The 19504-nt window shown below is 36.8% G+C and overlaps 1 protein-coding gene across 4 annotated transcripts in view; it reads right to left on the bottom strand.

Annotated features, from left to right (window-relative positions):
- The window catches only part of LOC119655185 (esterase B1-like), a 77872-nt gene that overhangs the window by 28891 nt on the left and 29477 nt on the right, over positions 1 to 19504 (bottom strand). The window contains exons 3-7 of one of the 4 annotated variants that reach the window (XM_038060976.1): positions 6332 to 6469; positions 6095 to 6245; positions 4026 to 4586; positions 3385 to 3542; positions 2823 to 3330 (exon numbers count right to left, since the gene is read on the bottom strand). The exons of 1 other annotated variant lie outside the window; for it this stretch is intronic. In XM_038060976.1, the coding sequence (XP_037916904.1) occupies positions 2884 to 3330; positions 3385 to 3542; positions 4026 to 4586; positions 6095 to 6245; positions 6332 to 6469 (1455 nt within the window). In that variant the 3' untranslated portion in view covers positions 2823 to 2883. Of the gene's footprint in view, positions 1 to 695; positions 847 to 920; positions 1059 to 2822; positions 3331 to 3384; positions 3543 to 4025; positions 4587 to 6094; positions 6246 to 6331; positions 6470 to 10343; positions 10903 to 10961; positions 11129 to 15152; positions 15714 to 15768; positions 15920 to 18272; positions 18411 to 19504 lie in introns of those variants that run through there. 2 more of the 4 variants (XM_038060952.1, XM_038060969.1) reach the window with 2 other exon arrangements.

Genomic DNA, 19504 nt, shown 5'->3' with positions numbered 1-19504 from the left:
CACGATTGTGAGACAATCGTGTTTAAAGTTTGTATTTTTCATTTTAAGAAATTAACTCATTTATTTACATCCAGTCGTCGATTCCAGGGGCACACAGTATTCCTTCTGTACCATTGTAACTTCTCTTGCGGGCTAAACTACAAACAGTATACCAGTGCACGGCGATGAAGGTTCGACAGTCTATGTCCAACTATGCTGGAGGAGCAAGGTAATGCGTTATAAATAGCTGTTCTACTTAAAGAATGCAACAGAAATGTTTTCAATTTTCTCCGACCTTCAAAACTGTATATAACCCCTTTAACGCTACCCGGTCAGAGCAGTGAAAAAAAGCAATGGGCACCCATTATATATTTGCACAGTGACTACTGGGTAGTGGGCGTAGTAGTACAGTTTGTCAGATTATTTTTACCTTATCCAGATTCAATACAACTTTTGAATGTGGCCTTGACTTTTCCGTAATCAGTGAATTAGGAAAGCATATTAAGCTTAGCTATATAATGGTGTCATTCCCATATCGGAAAAATTATAAATGTCTGTATGAATTTATCACGATACATTTTTCTCCTATGCCGGGTGACAAAAAATAAGCCAGCTTACTGGGTGTTCGATTCTCAGCAATTACTCAATAAGAGTCTTAATACGCAGTAACTTCCTACACTTTCTTGCAAATTTCTTCTTTCTTTTAAATGCATTACCTAAACAACCAACTCGATAATTGAGAGTGACCAATACAATCCCCTTTTTCATGAAATAGTCGGGACCATAAAGATCTCGATTCGCCCAACCAACTTCAAATCCGCCACCATAGATCCAAACCATCACAGGTTTTAATTCAGTTGTATGAATCTAAACAAGAAACATATTCTTACCTATAACCTTGCAATTTGAAAGAGAACCTAATGAATTCCATATTTGCTTACTTTTGGAGTATAGACGTTCAAAAATAAGCAATTTTCCCTCCCATATGCAACTTTGAGGACGAAACTGTATTGTAGTGGGACTGGCGATGATTTCTCGCATCGTTTCACTTTCGTCCATGGTACCGGAGGTTGCGGTTCCTTGAAAAAATAGATTTTTCACATTAGAGATTCCACTTTACCTATGGGAAATCGAAAAAAATGCAAAGCAAAAGACATGTGTTGCAAATATGTACATACAACACTTGGAAAGAATCAAATACAAAAAGTGTTCTGAAACTATAGTATAATATTGTGTACAGCTTCCAGAGAAGGTAACCCTTCGTTTGGTCCACAAGAAAAGTCAATGAAGATAGATACAGCCTCCAAAGTTCACGCCCAAGAAAAACTGAGAAATGATGACAGTGTCTTTCTAAAATTACTCATTTCTTTCGTCCATGCAAAAAACCACCACCAAAATGTATTATATGGGGGTGCAAATAAAATCGAGTGCATTGAATTAATTGAATTTATATCTTTATACAGTAGTTTTCAACTGTGTCATATAATAAAATTCAACTGCCTACATATTATTGAATAACAATTGCTCTTTCCGAAAGTACCTTCAAAGCGTCAGTAGGTTATCGAAATATTAATGACAAAAAAAATGAAATTTACATTAGGAAACACAATGTCTGTAAACGTAAGCACGTAAGTTGCTTCTGTTTTATTCTGGATCAGACTGTATGGATAAAGACTTTGAACAATTTAGCAAGATTATGTCTCATCAGTGGCAGCAATCTGTGCCAGATTCGTTCGGTAATTGGTTACAGCGCTCTAGCCAATTACTAAAAATTATAGTAATATACTGTTATTAACTTTATTTGAACATATATCGGTATACAGGGTCTTTCGGAGCCTAGGCATCATATAATGGCAAAATTTTGATTTTTTTCAGATTTTTTGGTTGGGCAGCTTTTGATAATGGTTCCTTTAAAGAAATGCTCACTTTCGATCCCCCGCACTCCCCACCTTTCCAAAAAATATGAAAACTAAGATCAACATCGGAAAGTACTAACGGAGACCTTTCATTTGATATTCCACATGACTATATTTGATGAAAAAAAAAATTACACCCACTTTTGCTTCCGTAGAGACCCCCCCCCCCCTTAAATTAGACGTAGAATTATATGATGCACTGTATGCGTGAGCATTCACAGTTTCCACCTTTCCACCAAATTTGTTGTCAATCGCTACAACCGTCTCCGAGAAAAATGGATGTGACAGACAGTAAACCGTATTTAATAAGGTTTTGTGTAAAACAAAACCCTAACAAGGTTGCTAGCATCGCTGCTTGCTTCAGGAGAACCAGATATCAGCAAAGTGTTAAAAGACAGTTACGAAATTCAGTTTCTTACGTCACCTGTGCAATGGACGAATTTTGTCATTCAACAGTTCAAAAGTACTAGAAAGCGATTTTCCGTATCCCAGGTGCCCAACGTCATGGGTCGCCCCAAAAACACGCGACGCACAGCAGTGGAGAGGGAGTGCAGACGTCTCGGGAAGTCCTGGGGGGAGTTGAAACGTTTTTATTGTGATAAGAATTATGAAACTGGATAGTTTAAGTGAAAAAATTAGAAATATCCTAAGATTCAACTTTGCCGTTCCTCTCTCATAAAAAAAAACGATTGTACCTACCGCAAAAAAATTGAAAAAAAAAATCTTATTAATGTATTCCCCAGGAAAAATTCCGGATAAATCAATTTGACAGCAACCGAAAATAACTTTGTGATACCTCAAGATAAGTTTAATTGAACACAGTCATAAGTAGTAACGAAAAAGGAATATATCGCAAATCAAGAAAGTGTAATTGGAATTAGAACAATAATTGTAATGACAGTTATTGATTCAAGTAAAAATACAATCTTGAAGAAAGAATATTAATTTTATTGAGATTCATTAACAAAATATTCTTATCGAACGAAATTTATATCAACATATCTTTGGGGAAAAAAGTATCCCAAACATCTAAACTCTCTTGGTCGGGCATGTCTATTATATACACATTTTCACCGATATTTAAACACTTAATAGAAACATCACTTTTACGAACAGGTTCCCATACTGTAGGCTCTATTTCCGGTATGTTTGGATTCCCAGTTTTTGCAAACTGAGTAAACATACCAACAAATCGCTGAATCGTCTTATACTCCATACTGCCTTTCTCGATTCCCGATGTTAAGACACCAAAAAACAGATATAGAAGGTCATCTCCATGAGAGGTGCCTTTCCTTTGCCCACTAACTATACGGCGCATCATGTTAAAATCAGAATCGAGGGTAAATCGATACATGAATGTCAACCCATTGCCATAAGCTAACCGAGAAAGTAAAGTCCTTCGGATGGGATGCCAAAAGTTTCGGTCCGCTAGAAGCTATAAATTTTGTCAACGGAAATTAACGCGACTATTAGTATTTACTATATATACCTCCAGAAGCGGAAACATTGTTGGATCTTTTGTCCCGAAATACAACTCTTTTAACCGCATGTGATTCTCCTTTTTATCTGTATCGCTTCCTTTAGCTATATCAGGAATAAGGTATTCGCAATTCCCTACTATTTTCTTAATATCAAATTTTTTAGCCACTAAAAATAATAAGATTCTGTCAAACTGTATAACATAACGATGATAATTATTGTTGTTACTGCATTTCTTATTTGGATAAATATTTTAATTTATCAAAGGACAAATGCAGACTTATCGGTAAATCCGATGTACATCGCCAAAAGCAAACATCGGCCACGACTATTAAGAAATCATATTTAAATAGTTATATATAACGGAACCACTGTATTTTAAGAAATCAGTGTCCAGGCCTGAGGAACGGGAGAAACTAAGAGGAAATGACAAAAAAATAATCAAAATGTAAGGGGAAAACTTTGCAGATGCAAGCAACCCTAGACTAGAAAGGCTAAACGTTGATAATTATAATAACCCAACTTTCCAATCAATTAATCCCAATTAAGCAACTGCATTGAAGAGGTCAATTAAGATTTGACTTCTTGGCCCGATAACAACTCCACTTAAATGGAAATGCAATAACAATACAATAAAATATCGTAAATTACTCATTTTAAAGATGAATCCTTCATCAGCACAGCCACCCATTATCACAGGAATATCATTACTCCACGCTTCACGAGCCATTAACAGTGGATCTTTCGGTATAACGCATTGTTCCGTCTCATAAGGCTCCACTACTGGACCATGAGCAAAAAGTAAACCATTCTTTATCTCATCCTCCGTCAATAATTGTCCATTGGTTGTAGCAATACTCCTTCCGCTCATCTTCCGTAGATAATTCAATATCTTCTCATCATTGTTCTCTTCTGAGTATCCAAGTTTTTTGGCAAGTCTATAGGCATAGGCCCTATCTCCGGCACAGGCCCACGGTGAAAATGCAGTCCCAGACATTAAAATTGCCTTATGAAATAAATTTTTTGTTTGTTCGGTTAGCAGTAAGAAATGGGTCGATGCTGCCCCCGCACTTTCACCGAATAAGGTAATATTATTTGGATCGCCACCGAAGTTTTTTATGTTAGCTTTTACCCACTTCAAACCCATGATTTGATCTTTTAATCCAGCGTTTCCAGGAACTTTCAATTTCGGATCTTTCAAACTTAAGAATCCTAAAATGCAAAAGTCTAGTTATCGACGCCGCACAACTTTACGGAATGCGTTACAAGAAAGTGTTAAGCTACCTTTAATTCCAATTAAAGCTTAAAAATAGCCCGTCTGAATCTGGAAAAGTATCTAAAGAGACAGCAAAGCCAAAATTAAAGTTAGTGAGGAAAGATCTATCAGCGGAAACATAATTGAGCAATAGTAGTTACTTTTACTCCAATCCATTGACAAAAAAAGTACCGTAAATCATCGTGATAACTCTAATTAAATATCTATGTCCCATCAGCACGGCAGAAAAATACATAACACTCTTTCAGTGAGTTTTATAAGAAATCCTAGCATTCAAATCGAGTTGCTTCATTATTGTTTTTTTTTTCAATGTACACAAGCCACTCCTTTGCTATACAGCTTTGTGGAACTTGAATGTACAAGGCGACAAAAGAAGTTCGATAAGCCTACTGTAGAGAAAATGACGATGACAGTTGTGACATTTACACTAATAGGAGATTCCGTTTCAACATACATTTGCATCTGGGGAATTTAGAACGCATTAAATAATATATGTATTGAATATTCAGCATTCATTGCTATCAATGAGATATCAAGATGCAGTAGTGCGGGACCAAAGTTAAGACCCACAAATCAAAAACCAAAATCGTCAAAACCAATAAAGGAATGGCTCCAGATAAAGAAGAACAAAGTTAGAAGCACAGAAGCCAAAAAATTCGGCTGCTGAGGGAAAACTGACGTTACTTTACAAAACTGGTACCTCAAAAGACTTGAAATTTCCTCACATGCCATATAAAAGAAGAAGAAGGCATTCAAGAAACAAGAGAAGGAACTGGGTCACCCCTTTCCGTCATACAAAAATGCGCCAACTTACGCTTAAAAAGTAATTAAAAATTTCATTGTATTGACGAATATTAAATAGGGCCGATAAAATTGATGAATTCCCCCAAATTATATATTTACAATATTTAACAGTGTCCGAATAGCTGAATACAGTAGAAGGTCGCGGTTCAAATCTCACTGGTAGCACTGGGATAAAAAATAAAGTTGGTGGGAAGGATAAACATAGCCAACAAAAGTTGTAAACAACTGTTGAGGATACTGTTTCCATTTTCAGCCCCAAACATCAAAGGAATATGTTCGTTAAAGTTACATATTTTTTTCCACCGTGTATACGGTTCGCCAGTTAGAAACAACTGGTTACCCACTTCCTAAAGAGTTGCAAACAACTTCGAATAAAGAAAATGCCATTTTTTTGGTGGAAACGCTCCTATACGGAACATTTTTAATTTTGGGAAACAGGTAACTCCAAGAGAAGGGAAACGTAAAATATGTAAGATAACGCCAGTTTTCAATGTTTCCTTTCAATTCTTCTGATTTCATTTGAAAATTGTTTACCTAATAAATTCTGCTGTATAGTGAAGACACATAACTTTTGACTTTTGTGAAAGTACTAAGGGTTCCACTTTCTTGTAACGCCCGATTTGGTTGCTGCTTATAATACCTTGAGGTCCGACTCTGTAGTTGATTGTAACCAACACAACATTCTTTTGCATTAAATAGTCAGGACCATAGATTATCCGATTCGCGCCACCCATTTGGAAACCACCCCCATAAATCCAAACCATCACAGGCTTCAATTCCGCAGGATGTATCTAAGCAACAAAGAAAGTCTTACCTTTAAAACTGACCTCTTTGGGATTATTTTCTTAGACCTATAAGGCAATTCATTATGGCTTACTTTTGGAGTATAGACATTTAAGAATAGGCAATTCTCGCTACCATGTGTAACGTTCACTATCATATTATATTGCATTGGCATCGGGGGCTCTTTTCCGCACCTTTTCACTTTCAACCAGGATTCCGGCGGTTGTGGTTCCTTAAAAGAATGCAATAGGTTTTGTCTGTTTGATGAAATTTAGTTCATACATATAGAAGAGAAAACAGGCAGATAAATTCCATGCATTACATGTTTAAAGGTAACTGATAGTTGTAGGACTGTGTATGTACATTTTGTTCGCGAATCTTTTTAGTATAATAGTTAGTAAAGAACTTACAGCTGCAAAATACCGGGAGTAGTCAGAGGTTATCTATCAATTTCAATCATGCAATATAATCATTTCCAATAGAAAGGTGGTAAAATGTAAATGTGTTGGGGTCCGAAAATTGCACTTTCAAGGAAGACTGAAATGAAAAAGTTAAATGCTTACATAGTTACATGTTCATGCAAACCATACCACCTGTTTGTTATTAGTGTTAGCAAAAATTGAAGTGGTTCAAATTACAATGTGGGTTTGCAAATTTTGTGATACTGTACAGATATTATACACATACTACAATATTATAAATTGACATATGTTACTGAAAAGCGAATTTATGAAATTTATAAATTTGTCTCACGCAACCAAGAATCAATCAAGATGAACGCAAACTAACCATCATTCCAAAATTAAATCGCCTATTACAGCAGGATGGTTAGAGCGTGCTTGAAAATCCTATCACAATTTACTTTTTCCAGTCAAAATAAACATTTCAGCGGGACAGACTAGACATTTGGGAACTATTATAGATAGTGGTCTATTGCAGTCAGCATTTCACTGCTGCCAAGCAAAATTCAAACACAGTATAGTACAGGAACGGAAGCTTCTGGCGCAGCAGTTTGACATCGTCCAGAAAAAGATTCCCAGAGATGACATTGTAGTCTGAATTGAATAAATTCCAATTTGGGATGAAAAATTGAACTGGAAGATATTTTCCGTTTTATTGGCTAAAAGTATCTAATTTAAACAAACACGTACTTCGGGGACCAACTGTCCCCTTCTTCAGAGTTATTACCTTCTGAAGAAAATTTTTTTTTATAGATGTTGTGATTATAATATCTTAATTGGGCTTCCATTCTTCTTCTAGTCCTTACTAAAAGTTCCGCCAAGCTCGGAAAATTGACGTGTAGTTTTCGAGATACTCCAGTTTTAATTTGTTTTATAAAAACCATAATTGTACCTTTAGTTAATTGAATAGGTCATTGTAGACCATTGAAAGTTAACAAAGTTAGCACAAATTTAAAAAGTTTAATTTTCTTTACAGGATATCTCAAATCAAGATGGCAACTGCTTTGCGGATGCGTCTAAAAATTTTAACAGCTATTCAACGAGGTATAACAATCTAGGGTTTTATTTAAACTCATAAAAAAAACTTAGCTTCTTCTTAGATAACTAAATAAAACAATAAATGAGTACCAAATAACAATAGCAACAATCCATATTGGATCAGGGCCTTGATGTGTGTTAGAGCACTTCATTCAAAACCGTAACGGTACACTACAGTACACTGTAGGAGACAATGTGCTCAGCATTGCGCTCGCCCGAGATTATTACTCTGATTTGACTAATTCACAGCTGAGTCGACTGGTATCCGACGTCAAATTTCGATACAAATCCCACTGCCACCAGTGAGATTTGAACCGCGACCTTCCGTCGACAGCCTTGTGCTCTAACCACTCAGCTATCCGGACACAATAACATTTATTTAACTTTTATGTTCAAATAAAATATCTCTAAATTTCATGTTCAACATGTCCACCTCTGTTTTACCCAAATATTCGCACTCTTTTGCGCAGTCCACTTTTTACTACTCCTACTAATTATGCTTTCTTTCAGAACTTCAACTGATGAAATTGGGTTAGGTTCGGACGTCTGGCTGGCCAGGGTAAAGGCCCACTTCGTCCAATCCATTCGTTGGGATAATTGGTGTCCAACCATTCTCTAACACTTCTCCTGAAATGCGCAGGGCAGCCATTATGCTGAAACCACATGTCTCGAAGTAGATTGAGTGGAAGATCCTCCAATAAGTCGCCTACATCACCTCTCAGGAAATTTTCGTACTATAGGCCCGTATAGGCCCGCTGTAAGTACTGTACATCACACTTTCCATTCAGAGGGCCCCAGTTCACGGGCAACAATATTAGTACAAGTGGTCTAATCTAAATCGTTCCACTATCTTGATCTTCGTCGTCATAAATGACACGCGGTCTTCCCAAGTCTGTACGTCGTCTTGAAACAGAGCCAGCTTCTCGAAGTCTTCGATAAACTCCGTAGAACACGGCACTCGACGGCCGGGATAGCGTGTTATGTATCCATGGTGAGCTTGTGCGGGCAGTGTGCAGTATCCGTAGCAAATCAACATATCAGCATATTCCTCGTTCGTGTAGGTTGTCATCTTCAACAGTTCCGTACCATAAGCGCAAATCGGAGTCCAGTAAACAAGCACAGTAGTCACAGTTAGAAGAATCAGTCCACGAACAAAGCCAACTCGAGTAGAAAACAGAAAACAAAATAATATCGCGTTTACCATTGACGGATCACATAAGCAGACAACCAAACACAAAACAGTGGCGTGTTGTATTCCCAAACCCGTTTCTGCACATTATTTTTCTCACTCACATCTGCATACATATTAAAAATTAGATTAAATAAGCGCCAATATTTTTAAATCTCATGTAGTATAAGAAGCTAAGTTTTTTCTATGAGTTTAAATAAAACCCTAGGTTGTTATATCTTGTTGGAAAGCTGATAAAACGTAGATATTTTTAGGCAAATCCGCAAAGCAGTTGCCAGATTTTTTTTGAGATATCCTGTAAAGAAAATTAAACTTTTTAAATTTGTACTAATTTTTTTAACTTTCAATCGTCTACAACGAGCTATTTAATTAACTTACATACAATTATGGTTATTTAAGTCATAAAGCATCTTATCCTACATGTAAAAATTAAATAATAATAATAAGAGCCACAGTTCAAAATATCTATCTCAATAGCCGAAAAATCCGCCATTTTTATAAAAAAAATTAAAACTCGGGTATCTCGAAAACTGTTCAGTTTGGAGTAGGGTGTTTCATAGTCAGAAATAATGGATACTACACGCCTTTACCAGATTTAAGTGGACTTATCCTGTGGCGCTGTATATAGATGGATGCAGTCGTTCGGTTCATTCATTTCTGAGAGCGGGTCCGGGAAAAAATTGTTACTTTCCGGTCCCCACATTCGCCGCTTTGCATCAAATGTCAAAAATGACGCCAGCTATGCAAAACAACTCCGTTCGCTTGTATAGCATACCATAACCACAAAGTTCTTATTATTATCTCTTCACCTATTACTTTCCAATTAAGCAATTTTAATATTACATTTAAGACTGTAAGCGTACAACAGATCGATGTATATCCACATAAAACAATTGGAGATAGGTGAACACACAAATTGAAGAAATATTAATAAAGACTTTAAAGAAGAACAATGATTAATAACTATTAACTCTTTTGTTTTCTCAGGTAAACTCGTTAGTAACAACCACCTATTAGGGAGCAAAATATTAAATAGTTAGGCAAAAATCATTAAAAAGGGCTAATTAATAAAATCAGGTTTATACCTCCTCAAATAAAATCAAAATCCAATTCAGAACGGTGCCAGCCCAAATAGAGGGCACATAACGCTGCAGTTCAATGACAAGACGGAGCATATCTAATTGTAAGCCATATTTCGCTCAATAATAACAAAAATGCTAATTACATAGCTTCAGCAATCACATATTTTTTTGGATTTTTCTTGTCTTTCTTGATGCAAAGATTAAGAGCAGAAATTCGATTGTAAAATCACCAACGACCGAGAGAGAGTAAAAGGTTGTGATCAAATTCATAAATCAGTAGTTTTAGATGCTAACTTTACAGCCCTAAAAACATACAGAGGAAAACAGCTATTTTTCATTGAGTAACGAAAACATTGATATTATTAGCACTTTGAAATACAATATAATGATTTACAATATATTTACATAAAAACTAATTAGATAACAAAATCTCCTGCTTCATTCAAATCAACTTATCCTCCGAATACATTGAATCCCAAACTTTCAAACTCTCATGCTCAGGCAGATCAATGAAAGTCACTTCATCGGAAATATTCATACATTTCATTGGCATATTATCCTTTTTGACTGCTCTCCACATGGTGGGTTCAATGCCAGCAAAATTTGGGTCCGAGTTATAAGCGAATTGTGTCCACATTCCAATCATTCTTTGGATTGTTGAGTATTCCTTTGTCCCTGGGTCTTTGTGGTGGCCAAACATACTATTAAACATATATGTTAATTCGTCGGCATGGCAAACTCCACGTACTCCTTTCCCGCACACTAAATTACGAAAATGATTAAAATTCTCAGAGTCAAAATCGAAACGATATAAATATGTCGGTGCCGACGCATATTTTAATCGCGATAATACTGTGCGATGAATACCATGCCAGAATACTTTATACGACAGCAACTGGAATTAAAATTAGTAGTAACGATGAAAAGATACGCGCGGATCTTGATTTTTCTTACATTGAGATAAGGGAATAAAGTTGGCTCCTTGTCCCCGAAGTACTCTTTCTTCAAACGTAGCCCAAACTCTTTGCACTGTTCGCTATTCCTATCTAGGTTTAGGTCATTTGGTACCAAATATGCACAATCTCCGAGTTCTTTCAAAATGCCCATATTTCTTTTAACATCTAGAATTTGAGCCGATAATACAAATATGAACAAATCTGATGCTTAGAAAGAGGTCTAAACTCGACCATATGAGATAAATAACAAAAATCGTCGTTCTCTATTATCGTTTTTTGGAAAACCAATATTCTTGATAAATCGGAAGAACCAGAGACATTCTTCATGAATTCATGGTTTTAAAGCCATTCGAAAAACGGATTTGAATAAAATACAATAAAAATCCGAGCTTCGATTTCAACTTAATTGCTCCATAGCAGAATAATTTTTTCACACCCACAATGCAAGAACTACGAATCTTCAATAAAATCAAAACCGCGAAGATATATTTTCATTGTATTCGTAGTCAAACATTTGTTAATTTCAAATACCGCCATACTGCCGTAAATGCTTTAGAATCAAGATCACAGTAAATAAGAAATTCAGATCCGTAATTGTGGCACGGTGGGGATGATATATTTTCTACCGTTATAAGTGTACCTTCAACAATCCGACTCCAATTGCGTAATTCCGCCGATAACAATTTTTGTTACTTATATTACAATTCAAAGAAATCTAGTAGAATAAAGATTAAATATTACAAACGCTGGTAAACCTTCTTATAACCTAACAATAATTTCCCTGAAGAGTGCTCACTTTCAATCAGTAACAAAACGACAACCACCACACAAAAAAACCACCAGCTAATACCATAAACACCGTAGGGTTTTGACTCAACGGCAATGAATATCTACTCACACCACTAATTAATAGTAGACTTAGCAATTGTCTAATGTGTGTCACAAAGGACTGTCATCGGCTTTAAAAGAGGCGAATCAGATGTTGGTTGCGTATCGCAGCAAATTTAACAAGAGTCATTTCCAAGGTCCGGCTGGAGAAAGCCGCAGTGCGAAACCTGCTGCAGAAAGAACATAAAATAATAGTTGCCCTTGGCAATTGGGTCTGGGCTTTGAAGTGTGTTAAAGCACTTCATTGAAGACCATAACGATAACCTAAAGGATTACAGTACCCTGTGGAAGGCAATGTGGTCAGCTTTGCACTCGCCGGTGAGTATTACCTTGATTTGACTCAGGTACTCGTTCACAGCTGACCCGCTTGGCATCCGACATCCAGCTGCAATAGAAATCCCGTTACCCTGCCACCAGTGATAGTTAAACCGCGACCTTGCGTCCGGCAGAAGTCAGAGGCTTTGTTGTTGATAAAGACTGCGTCACCATAAAAATGCCTTTATCTCTCCCGCGATAATAGTTGTCTAGTGTTTCCTATTCACTCCTCAGTGAAGTATAGGGTATCCACACAGTCTCTTTCTTCTTATTGTTTTTTCCCCTTTTTTTCCAGTGAGTTGTCTGACGCGTCCTAAAATAACGTCACAAAATTTGGCTGACTGCAGAAATATGGAGGCGGGTTTATAACGTGAAAAATAGGGGAAGTGTACGGTAATAAGTATATGCGGTGACGAAACCAATTTCACCTTTGGAAGCAGAAGCCGTGAAACATCATTGGATTCGCTTCCATATATCATATCACGAAAGAAATTGCCAGTGGTCGTGAACCTTTCAATGGACCCATAAGGGACTTTTAGAATAAGTTTCTCATCCACGATGACGAGCAGCTTAAAAGGTGGAAAGGTGACACTTCGCCACCAAAGTCAATTCGTTTCACCTTTAGTCATATAGCAAAATACCGTAATATACAGGTATGAATTACTTCTTCAAATAGGAGCGAAATGATGTCAATGTACAATGAACTTAAGAGGGACAAAGGTAGTGACATTAACACTCTCCCCGCAGAACTGTTTATTAGAGCCCTGGCATTTCTGCAGAATTTTTGCATCAGCATATTCGAAAATGCTGAGAATCTCAGAGAATGGAAGTCTTGAAGGCGACCATTGGAGGATCGTTTGCGTGCTTCCTGCTGTCGCAAAAATAACAGATAAAATGATTATGGAATGCATCAAAGAAGAAATCGAAAGCTTTATTGACTGGGAGCAGATTGGCCTCCGCTCTGGATCCTCTTGCAGCCACCATGTTAACTCTCTTGGGATCATTGTGAAACAGTATATAGCGTTCATATTCCCGCCCCGAGGTCAGACAAGGATTTTTTCCTTTTTTTTAAATGGATAGAGCATTAAGCTGTCACAACGAAAGATTGCGGTTTAAGTCCCAATGAAAAATTTCCACCATGACTGGATGTTGAAGCCGACTCAGCCGTAAAAGAGGACCTGAGTCAAGTTAAGGTTATAATTATAGGCGAGCGCAATGCTGACCATCCATACTACCTCCTAACGCACCGTTATGGTCTTCAAATAAACTACTCTAATACGCTTCAAGAGATTCCTGCGCCTGAGATTATTATACGTGCTGGACAAATTGCAGCTTAGTAAATCATATCACCATCCAATTTTCGATTTTCCTCGTCTACAAAGTGAGGCATAAAATAGCAACTGAACAATAATACCTGAAAGGAAGCCGCGATAAAAAAAAAATACTAAAGCAAAACAAAATGGCCCGCTCGAATTGACTGAAAAATACATCGATAGTAAGCCCTGATTTTTGACTGATTATAAATTATTAATTTTCACAGTGCGTATAGAGATAACTATGAAAGAAATATAGGTGTCTGGATAGCTCAGTGGTTAGAGCATTAGGGTGTCGTACGGAAGCTCGCGATTCAAATCTCACTGGTGGCAGGGGATTTGTATCGTAACTGGATGTCCGATGCCAGTCGACTCTGCTATGAATGAGTACCTGAGTCAAATCAGGGTAATAATGCTAACTACATTGGCTACTACAGGGTACTGTAATTCTGTAGTGTACCGTTACGGTCTGGAATCAAGTGCCCTAACACACTTCAAGGCTCAGATCCAATTGGATCGTGGCGCCAGCGATTATTATTATTAAAGGGGTCATCCTGTGTGAAGGTCGTTTTTTTTGGCTTTTTTTAGAAATTTTTTGTGAAGAACTGGAGAAAGATACAAATACGAATTTTTCACCATAGATTTATTAATATCTTAAGTGTACATAGTATTTTTTCTAACCCGATCGCATAGTTCGTTATTGAAATACAAAGCAATTTATACACCCATCTCCAAAAAAGGTGTTTTTCTGCTGCCACGCTAGAGGGTGCTGCGATCATCTTAGAGAAAAAAAGTAAACGGCATTTTAACCTCAAGACTTAACTAAACTTAGATCGCAATTATCCTAGTTTGCGGGCCGTAGAAATATGTTCTGAATAAGTCGTGAAAATTTCAAAGAATTTGGTCGGACAGATTTTGGGCTATGGTGACAGCAGATTTTCAACATGCAGTTTCGAGAAAAGCGCATTTAAAAAGTTGAATGCGTTTTTTAGCCAGAAAACCTTAACTAACCATTAATCTGCTATACCTAGTCCATAAACCTTAGGTTTTTTGAAGAAACACATGAACGGCCTTGGCTTCAATTCTTGTCCTTTAGTAAAGTCATTCGAACGTCATTCGGACTGATAAATACGAGCTTTATTACGGCGATCGACATAAATCTAGCATGTGACTTATCACATGTCACTATAATATCCGAATGAATCCGAATATCAAAAAATCACTTTGCCCATATATTCTACATTATATCTAGATCCGACACACGGGACACACGGGATGACCCCCTTAAACAACGAAAGAATCATTTAGGTAAAAAAACAAAAAAGGGATGAAAATGCTGTTAGAAAAGCACACATACATCAACAGACTTTGAAAACAGTGATTCAAAGAAAGTAGAATTTAACTGCTCCAGTAGATCTAAAAAAACAACAATTGACTAACAAAGGTGAACATAACTCCAAAGCTGGGACAGCAGCAAAAGGGAATATGATTGCCGATTCAGAACGGGGATCTCGTGTGGTGTATTTACTAATTATCATCGTTATTCGCAAAGACCTCTATAATTGATTATCATTGGAAACATACAAAAAAAAATTATAAAATTAAAACTTGAGCATCTATTTTATACCTGCAAATCTACTAGATTTTTGAACTTACGCGTAGTTTCAACCTACTTGGATATAGAAGTAGTCCTTCAAACGAATTTCCGCCAAGGACTAAGGGAATCTCGTTACTCCAAGTTTCGCGCGCCATTAGCCTTGGATCTTTTGGAATAATACATTGATCCGTAATGTAAGGCTCAATTCTAGGACCATGACAAATATCAAGCCTTTCTTTCACTTCTTCTGCCGAAAGAAGATTTGAACCCTTCCTACAAATAGCCTTTCCATCTGCTTTTTTTAAAAATTCCAGGACTTTAGCATCATCATTTACTCCAGTATATCCAACTTTCTTGGCTAACCGATAAGCCCAATCATGGTCTGGAGTAAGTGCCCAATACATATGAACTGTGCCAGACATTAAAATAGCTTTGTGAAAAAGTCCTCGTGTTTGCTCGGTTAGCATTAGATAATGAGTAGATGCTCCCCCAGCGCTTTCACCAAAAACCGTTATATTATCTGGGTCTCCACCAAACCGCGCAATATTATTTTTCACCCACTTTAATGCCATAACTTGGTCCTTCAATCCAGCATTCCCGGGTACTTTTAGCGCTGGATCTTTAAGACTGAGAAATCCTGAAAATTGAAAACATCAGTGGTTTCCGAAATTTCAGCTTTCTCAACGTTATACCTAGAGCACCTACGCGATAGTTGAATGTCACGAAAACAACGTCTTTCCTCATAAAGTAGTCGGGGCTGTAAATTACCTTTGTCGCACCGCCAAGTTCAAATCCGCCTCCATAAATCCAAATCATTACTGGTTTCGGGGTCGAAGGCTTCGCCTAAAGGTCTACTATGTTATTTTGAAACTGCTGGTATCGTGTAAAATGCTATCGTTTTCTAAACGCTTACATAGCAATATTTCTAAATATAATCGGAAATCGTATACTGACTGAAAGACTTGCCTTATCACGTTGCGAGATAGTCGCTTTGAAGCGGGATATCGAAATTAACATAAACATATTGTATGTAAATTTTTCAACTCAATAGATAACTGACGAAACTGGAAACTTTGAAATTACTTTCAAATTAACGTTGACTACTTCGGGAAATTTGCAAGGGTAAGCTATGTAGATATCCAGATGTGACCGATAGAATTCCTATAACAAAATTTTGTTGCTCGAACTTATAAAGCGCGGCAGCGTTCGGGTTATTTAGGTAAATAAGGTCATCGGTCATCAAGGAATAGAAACTGGTAATTAAGAGAGTCTCCACATCGATAATATCAAATACTTCGTCATATGTACAGGCTCAAAGAATAAATTTGAATAAAAAAATGATCAATAGACAGGCCCGGATAGCTGAATGGTTAGAGCACAAGGCTGCCATACGGAAGGCTCGGTTCAAATCTCACTGGTGGTAGTGGTGGTAGTTTTTATCGTGATTTAACGTCGGATACCAGTCCATATTGGATCAGGGCCTTGAAGTGTATTAGAGCACTTCATTCAAGACCGTAACGGTACACTACAGTATACTGTACGAGGCAATGTGGGCAGCATTGCGCTCGCCCGAGATTATTTTACTACACTGATTTAACTCAGGTCACTCAGTCACAATACAAATTCCACTGCCACCAGTGAGATTTGAACCACGACCTTCCGTACGACAGCCTTGTGCTCTAACCACTGAGCTATCCGGACAACTCAATTTTTCGACCGGACATTAAAGATCCTCACCGGGAGCTCATGACCTTACCCGACGACATTTTCCCCCTATGACAATATTATTTTACAAAAAAGTAGCACCAATGTTTATGTCCTTCTTGGCTATCATTATTTCTCCTTAATCCACAAAAGAAGGAGCAATTATCACAACTGTAATTCCAACAGAAAGTATTGTATTACCTCCCAAATCCAACAGATTGGGTAAGGAGAACAATTTGAAGTTACACACTTAAACATCTCGGCAAACGGAAGTTTGGCGCTTCAGGAGTGAAAGGTTCACTTTTTATTTAAGAATATTCGGCTGCACGATAATTTCACTTATATATACATAGCTCATAGTGAATATACGTTGAATATACCCGATATTCAATTCAATGGGGCACTGACATTTTATCTCGAGAGGTGTAGTAATTTGGTGCGAAAAGGACAACTTTTACGTACTATAACTTTGTTAATAATAGCAGGATTTCCACTAAACGTTCGAGTATGATGCTTCCTATTAAAGTCTATCTTATTGCATACGAATCTAGGATGAACTTAAAGGGGTTCGCAATAAATTTTCAAAGTATAATAGTATACTATTTGAGGAAATATCTTAACAGAAAGTATTTTTGGTGACCTGACTGTTTTCGGACTTCCGCACTCCTCCGTTTTGCAACTAATGTGCAATGTGCAGCTTCAGAAAGTGCTGATCAAGACCTTTCATTTGATTCCGTGAAAAAAAATACACCGCCCTTGTACACGCACGGAAACCCGAAACCCCTCCCCCTCCCCCCCCCCCCCCCTTATTCCCTTAAATTCAACATAGAATGACGTTACTCACTGCAAGCAAGGAGATTCAGTTTCCACATTTCCACCAAATTTCATATCTATAGGAGTAACCGTTTCCGAGAAAATGGTTGTAACAGACAGACACCCAGTGAACCGATTTTAATAAGGTTTTATTTTCAACAAGACCTTAACAACGAGACTGATTCAAAGCATTGGGAACATAGTAACAAGCATTGATCGGTGCAAATAAATCTAGGCGATAACAGGAGTGACATTATCCTTCTGAAATTAGCAATACCCTCAATGGAATTCTCAAATTCAGATATTTAGCGTAAGCATACAACTCGTAATCATGTACATACACACATCAAAGCTACTCCTAAGGCCAAAGTAGTTCTGAATGTTGCTAAAACAGTCACACTGCCTATCAAAGAATTCCAATGTCACCGAAGACAGTTTAAGTAAGTCCAAAGACGATTAGAAGCATTATAAACGTGGCGGGAAACCAGATACAGTAACATCACTACAGATCATGAATTGTTTCTACACAAAACTTTAAAAATCGTTTTTTAGTACCTAACAGTGCAGCGGAATGAGTCCCAGAAGTCTGCGACAATATTACTAATTATTGTTGCAGTATTATGTTTAGAAATTCAATAGCACTTTACACACAGTTTCAATTCAATGGAACCCTGCTAACATTTGTAGTGTACACATTAAGATACAGACAATCCTCTTTGCCCTTCAATTGGTTAAAAATTTTGTCGTATTGGAGAGGTGGCTCTGCTTCCTTCGTGCAATTCATGATCTTTTTCCATGGTTCCGGTGGTTGAGGTTCCTTTGAAGAATTGAATTTCCAATATTAGGACTCGAGTCGAATAATGTTAATTGCAAACAATTTTATTTATCTGATGTTATTTCTGTTTAAAACCACACACTGCAAACTATTGCTTCAGTAATAAAGGTGAGAGAAAATCACAAACATTTTGCAAAAAAAGATCACACATGTTATTTTGATGATATTCAAACGTTATAATGTGTTACGAAAGTGTATCTAATGAGAATATATACATAGAAAAGAAATTTAAAAAGAGATATAATCTGCTCAAGGAACGAACGCACAAGAAGCGGTCAATAAGATTTTCTTTTAATTAAGCAGGACACATGCATATTTGCTGCAGTTGTCTGAATTGTATCCTAGTGTAACAAAATACTTGAAAAGGCTAGCGGTTTGGTGACGCTGTACGCAAGATCAAGAATAGAACCACCATTTAAATAATAGTGCGAAAACCAAACATAACCGTTTATTATCAAAATTTTACAATTTACCACTTTCTATGTACAAAAAACTTACGTATCTCAAAAAACGATTCATTGGTTGCTCACCAGCTTATAGTTAAATTCAGGAATATAAAAATGTCGGAAGCATTTTACAAATAGTTATTATTTCACAATTTATGACATAAACTAATTTGACAAGATGATGAATGTATTTAAAAAATAAGATGACTCTAAATGTCTTCCTTGAAATAAATAGACTTTTCTGGAATAACCTCGTGCGGAAACCAACTTACCTATTGGGCGGACCCCATTTCCCGATATTATCTATTTATTACGAATGGGGAAATTTAATCTAAATTAATATGATGGGCTATTTACTGTTTATGGAAATTTATAACAGCTTCGGATATATTTTTTGTTGGCTCCCAAAATTAGATTATTAAAATTCTTCTGTAATTAAACAAATTAGAAAAAGGAACATTGGACTAGGCCAAATCATTCAAATCTCTCTCGCCTACTTCCGAATAAAAACAAACCATCCCTGCCGTAAACCAGTAGCGAGAATGTAAAATCAGTAAAAAGTAAAATGTATCTTATATGTACATAGGTATGGTACTTAATTTATTTTTGCTATGTGGATTATTAATATTT

This window comes from Hermetia illucens, chromosome 1 (assembly GCF_905115235.1).
Source record: "Hermetia illucens chromosome 1, iHerIll2.2.curated.20191125, whole genome shotgun sequence".
Classification (NCBI taxonomy): Eukaryota; Metazoa; Arthropoda; class Insecta; order Diptera; family Stratiomyidae; genus Hermetia; species Hermetia illucens.
Note: the sequence above shows the minus strand (reverse complement) of the source record. Positions and strands in the feature narration are given on the sequence as shown.